This window comes from Pristis pectinata, chromosome 7 (genome assembly GCF_009764475.1).
Source record: "Pristis pectinata isolate sPriPec2 chromosome 7, sPriPec2.1.pri, whole genome shotgun sequence".
Classification (NCBI taxonomy): domain Eukaryota; kingdom Metazoa; phylum Chordata; class Chondrichthyes; order Rhinopristiformes; family Pristidae; genus Pristis; species Pristis pectinata.
This window is the reverse complement of record NC_067411.1, coordinates 59,539,931-59,545,930: the sequence shown is the minus strand read 5'-3', so window position 1 is coordinate 59,545,930 and position 6,000 is coordinate 59,539,931. Positions and strand designations below refer to the sequence as shown.

The following is a 6,000-nucleotide window of genomic DNA, read 5'->3' as shown; positions in this document are numbered from 1 at the left end:
TCCCACATATCCCCCTATTTTAACTTCCTCCATATGCTTATTTAACAATCTTTTGAACCCGACCAACGTACCTGCCTCCACCACTACCCCAGGTAGTGCATTCCATGCACCTAACACTCTCCGGGTAAAAAACCTCCCTCTGATATCTCCCTTGAACATCCCACCCATTACTTTAAAGCCATGCCCTCTTGTATTGAGTATTGGTGCCCTGGGAAAAAGGTGCTGGCTGTCCACTCTATCTATTCCTCTTAATATTTTGTATACCTCTATCATGTCTCCCCTCATCCTCCTTCTCTCCTAGGAGTAAAGCCCTAGCTCCCTTAGTCTCTCCTCATAATCCATACCCTCCAAACCAGGCAGCATCCTGGTAAATCTCCTCTGCACCCTTTCCAATGCTTCCACATCCTTCCTATAATGAGGTGAACAGAACTGGACACAGTACTCCAAGTGTGGTCTAATCAGAGTTTTGTAGAGCTGCATCATTACCTCATGGCTCTTAAATTTGATCCCACGACTTATGAAAGCTAACATCCCATAAGCTTTCTTAACTACCCTATCCACCTGTGAGGCAACTTTCAGTGATCTGTGGATATGAACCCCCAGATCCCTCCGCTCCTCCACACTACCCAGAATCCTACCATTAACCTTGTACTCCGCCTTGGAGTTTGTCCTTCCAAAGTGTACCACCTCACACTTCTCTGGATTGAACGTCATCTGCCACTTCTCAGCCCAGCTCTGCATCCTATCAATATCCCTCTGCAAGCTTCTACAGTCCTCCACACTATCCACAACACCACCCACCTTTGTGTCATCTGCAAACTTGCTAACCCACCGTTCTACCCCCTCATCCAAGTCATTAATAAATATCATGAAAAGTAGAGGTCCCAGAACCGATCCTTGTGGGACACCGCTAGTCACAGCCCTCCAATCTGAATGCACTCCCTCCATCACAACCCTCTGCTTTCTACCGGCAAGCCAATTCTGAATCCACACGGCCAAGCCTCCCTGGATCCCATGCCTGCTGACCTTCTGAAGAAGCCTACCATGTGGAACCTTGTCAAACACCTTACTAAAATCCATGTAGACCACATCCACCGCACTACCCTCATCAATCTGCCTGGTCACCTCCTCAAAGAATCTTATCAGGCTTGTGAGACATGATCTTCCCTTCACAAAGCCATACTATCTGTCCCTAATCAGTCCATGATTCTCTAAATGCTCATAGATCCTATCTCTAAGAATCTTTTCCAACAGCTTGCCCACCACAGACGTAAGGCTCACTGGTTTGTAATTCCCTGGACTATCCCTACTACTTTTTTGAATAAGGGGACGACATTTGCCACCTTCCAATCCTGTGGACAACAAGGACTCAAAGATCCTAGCCAATGGTTCAGCAATCTCCTCCCTCGCCTTGTGGAGCAGGCTGGTGAACATTCCGTCAGGCCCTGGGGACTTATCTGTCCTAATATTTTCTAACAGCTCCAACACATCCTCTCTCTTGATATTGTTACGGACTCAGTGAATGTCCCTTTAAGATAGAGAGTGTTTGTGTGTGTGTGTGTGTGTGTGGCGTGCTTACGTCAATAGAAGATAAAGGACGTAATGACGATGTTGAAGAAGCAGAAGAAGAAGAAGAAGAAAGAGAGAGAGAGAGAGAGAGAGAGAGAGAGAGAGAGAAGGGGGAGAGACACCAGCCTGCTAGTTCTCTCTATCAATAGATGAGAAACAATAACTGTGTCTGCCACTGAAATCCATGTATGAAAATTGGAAGTAATCCGGTGGAGTTCACTTTGTTGCTGACCTGCAGAAGGAAACAGGTATTTGTGTGTGGACGACCACGATTCGGATGCTTTTCGGGGTGAGGAAGTCACTACCGAGTAAACACTGAAGTGTCGTTTGGGTTCCATCGTGGAACATTTGGATTTCGTATTTACTCTCTCTATGTTTCTCTACGTCTACGTCTTATCTTCAGACAACGGTGGTTGTTGAAGAAGCCCTTGCTCATGTTTCACCTTATGGCTTGTGGAACTGAACTTTAAGAACCATTCCTGAACTTGGAGTTTGGGACTTCGCCACACACACACACACACGAAGAGTTTAGTCTTAGGGGTTAACGTTCAAGGTTTAACATTTCTGAATTCTAACATACTAACATTTTTACTTTTATTTTACGTATGGTCATAAGTAGTGATTAATAGTTTTTAACACTGAATCATGCTCGGTGTGTTTCTTTTGATACTGGTTCGTGACAATATCTGCATGCTTCAGAACATTAATCTTACCAACACCGTCCTCAGCGTCATCTAGGCCCCTCTCCTTGGTGAATACTGAAGAGAAGTATTCATTGAGAACCTCACCCACTTCCACAGCTTTCAGGCACCTCTTCCCACCTTTGTCGCTAATTGATCCTACCTTTACTCTCGTCGTCCTTCTGCTCTTCACATGTGAAAAAAGCCTTGGGATTTTCCTTAACCGTACTCGCCAAGGCCTTTTCATGTCCCCTTCTTGCTCTCCTCAGCCCCTTCTTAAGTTCCTTCCTTGCTACCTCATATTCCTCATGAGCCCTTATCTGATCCTTGCTGACTGCACTTTATGTGCCCCAAACCTTATCCTGGTTTTGATTCTTCTGACCTGTTCTTTAACCACTCCACCTTACTCTACCACTCAAAACTGTCCTTTGCATTTATGGAAGGCTTTATGCCTTGGGAAACATCTTTCCTTGGGAAATATCTTTACTTACCCTCTGGTTCCTTCACAGTAGGCAGTTATTTCCTATTAACTGGTGTATTCTTGGAAGTGTTTATTCCCACTGTATTTTTTTTTCCTTTAAGATGATGACCCAGTCTACACCCATTAGCAAACAAAATCAAAATTCACCTTCTAAAATTGAGTTTAGGTAATGCTCCTCTCTCCTATAATATTTACCCTTCTATTTCCAAAGTATTATAAGATATCAGATATGATCAGGGACACATTTCAAATTTGGGGCACAAGATGCAGTGGGTATCTGAGCAGAAGTCCCTTTTCCTTGAAATTCACTCCTTGTGGTGGTGGTAGGAATGGAATCAATCAGTGCATTTGCAGTGGAATTGTTAGGCACCGGAGAGATTTTGCAGGGCCATGGTGAAAGATTGGTATTGCTCTACAGGACCTCTGTAAACTCAGTTGATTGAATAAGCTCCTTCTGCGGTGTAACAATTTTATGTTGCTGTCACCTTGCCTGGTCATTCAGGTGCATGGCAGTTCGCCAACACATCCAAGAACATGTTTATGTGTAAGTAATATGTGTTTCTTTCTTTTCCGGCTAAGACCTGTTTTCATCTTCTTGATATAATGTTAACTGAGCTTTCATCACTCCAGGACGTGTCAATGTAGTTAACAGTTGTTTCAAATCAATCACTTGAATTTCCAATTATTACCCAACCCAGTCCTTGTCAAAAAATCCAGCTGAATGTTTGCTTGTTCTGCAGGGACTGAACTGGACATAGGCACCAACAATATTTGCTATTTGCCCTCAACCACTCAAATCATTTGCTTCCTAGCTGAAGAGGCCTTTCTAAAGTTACAAGAAATATATAGTTTTCCCTGCAGTGCTGAAGCAGCAGAAGAGCGTCACCAATTCAATGTTAGTAACCCTATGAATGAACTGATAGGAAGTGATCACTTACTGTTGCCATCTAGTTTTACAATTAAAGTGAATTTAAATTCTCAAACTGTTATGGTGGGATTTGATCATTTGTTCTCTAGTTTTCTACTAGTTCAATAACAGGACCAATGCAGTACTTCAAAATCTGTGGGTGTGAAAAGGTAATTTGCAATACTGCAATAAACAACTATCGTGCCAAAAAATGTTTAAACAAACATCAACTCTGCACAAATTCATGATTTATTAAAAATAAAAAAAAACTATATACAATTATTGAAGTGACAAATCTGTATATTTTATACAGCAGCTATTAGATCAGGTCACATTTTTTCATAAATTAGTTGGTGGTCACATGTTGCACAGGTCTTCTTATACACATCTTCCTCCTCAACATATACTTCAGGGCCATACTCGTGTTGGTGAGCAGCTGATTCCTTTTTCCACAGGCTACTCCTCACGGCTCGGCGAAGCTCTACGAACAGGTAAGACCTAATTAGAGGCTAAGGCCTAATAACATCTGAACTGCAGGGATGATGCAAAGTGCTAATGCTTTATAAATTGTAAATAAACCATGAGTTGCCAACTAACTTGCAATTTCTGCTATTATTTCTAAAATAAATGGAGAGCAATGCAAAGTGAGTTTTAAAATTTGAGGACTCTGCTTGTTCTAACATCATCCATATTAGAACTGTAGCAAAGTGGTGAAGGTAAACTTGATTTTATTAACCTGATTTACATGTTAGAATTCCTTTTCTTAGTTAATCTTGTGAATAGCTGGTCTGCAGTATTCCACACAACATACACAATCTTCTGATGACCTGGTCCCTAGGTACAGATTTCATTACTAGTATGGGATATGGAAGTTAATCCAAGCTCACTCACCTTTCACTTTTTTGTCAAACTTCTTTTGCTTCATCTTCTCTCTGTTCTCTTGCCGTGCTTCTTTGGCCTGCTGCAAAGCTTCTTCACTACCCCACACTTCTAGGGACCGTCTTATTATCTGAAGAAAAAGCAGAAAGATGAGCAGTTGCTCTCCTGCTTGTTTAAGGAAAAAGTCAGGATATTAAAGGTCTCACAGCATATCTAGGAGAGGGGAGTGGATGAGGGTCATGCAGCATAAGGGACTGAACTCTATTCATTTGCATGTGTGCAGCTGTAGCAATGCAAGAAGCTGGGGATCATCTAGGGCAGAGTGGTAATTTATCAGCAGATAAATTATGGGAAGGTGCTACACACCACGGGCTGTGTAGCACCTTCCCAAACCCTTGTGCTTCAGGATGGAAGAGGTCAAGGGCAGTAGGTGCACTGGAAATATCACCTAGTTATATGTCATGCTGATGTGAACAGTTACCACTGTTCCTTCATCGCTGCTGGATCAAATAATGTTAACCTGGAACTCTTTACAGCACCACTTCACACTACTGTGAACATGATTACAATGGAAGAAAATAGTCCACTGCCATCTCCTGGAGAAAGACAACATATCACTCAAGCATGAATTTTCATCCCTCTTTTCTCTTTCCTCTTAAATTCTCTAAAACAGGTGCAATGCATTCTCTACTACATGGATACATGATGGATGCTGATGGGTTATTGCATTCAAAGATAACTTGCAAAAAAACAAAATCATGCTTCAAGAAAGAAGTGCTTTCAGACAGAGTAGGAACATATCCCAGAAATATTTAACAAAATTAACAAATTTTACTAAAATAAAAATTGATTATTCCACATCTATTCACCTGAACTAATTTTAAAATGATAGCTGCTTATGCAGCTTCATATTAAATTGGCTTTATTCATATAATGGGCATAAATTCGTTCTCTCTTGAGATTAGCAGCTTGGAGCCCCTTCACCATATCCAGGAAATGTGCATTGTGTTGTTAGCAGAATAGGAGGCCATTTAGTCCCTCTAGCTTTTTTATCATTTAATGTGATCATGGCTGAACCATGGCCCAACTAAATGTACTGGTTTTACTCAATATCTTTGATTAACAAAAGTGTATCAATTTCAGATTTTAAATCAACATGTACTGACCTGGAGCCTCAGGTAAAGTTTCATTTCACCCCACTGAGTGTTGTGTGGATTTTTCTTTAAAATAAATTTGAGGGCAGGAGTTCTCTGGTCCAAGTCACAGTCCTTAAGCAGAAATTCCTGCTTTGCATCTGTTCGCGTAATTAGTTTGTGTTTCTCTTCATTATCTCTGTGATTAAATCAGAAAACTAGTTGCTGAGGCTTTTGGTTGCTGATGGAGGAATCTAAAGGTCACCCCTCTGCAACAGATCAAACCAAGGTCCCGAGAAGAAAAAGAGTATGAATGACTCTTGTTCAATGATCTTCACTAATATTCACTAA

The 6,000-nt window shown here is 41.4% G+C and overlaps 1 protein-coding gene across 5 annotated transcripts in view; it reads right to left on the bottom strand.

Moving 5' to 3' along the window:
- Positions 1-3,868: 3,868 nt before the first annotated feature.
- Positions 3,869-6,000, bottom strand: part of LOC127572425 (DNA repair protein complementing XP-A cells homolog) — a 97,775-nt gene continuing 95,643 nt past the window's right edge. For all 5 annotated transcript variants that reach the window (XM_052019671.1, XM_052019674.1, XM_052019670.1 and 2 more), the window contains 3 exons: positions 5,683-5,848; positions 4,529-4,646; positions 3,869-4,118 (listed from right to left, as the gene is read on the bottom strand). In XM_052019671.1, the coding sequence (XP_051875631.1) occupies positions 3,967-4,118; positions 4,529-4,646; positions 5,683-5,848 (436 nt within the window). In that variant the 3' untranslated portion in view covers positions 3,869-3,966. The remainder of the gene's footprint in view (positions 4,119-4,528; positions 4,647-5,682; positions 5,849-6,000) is intronic.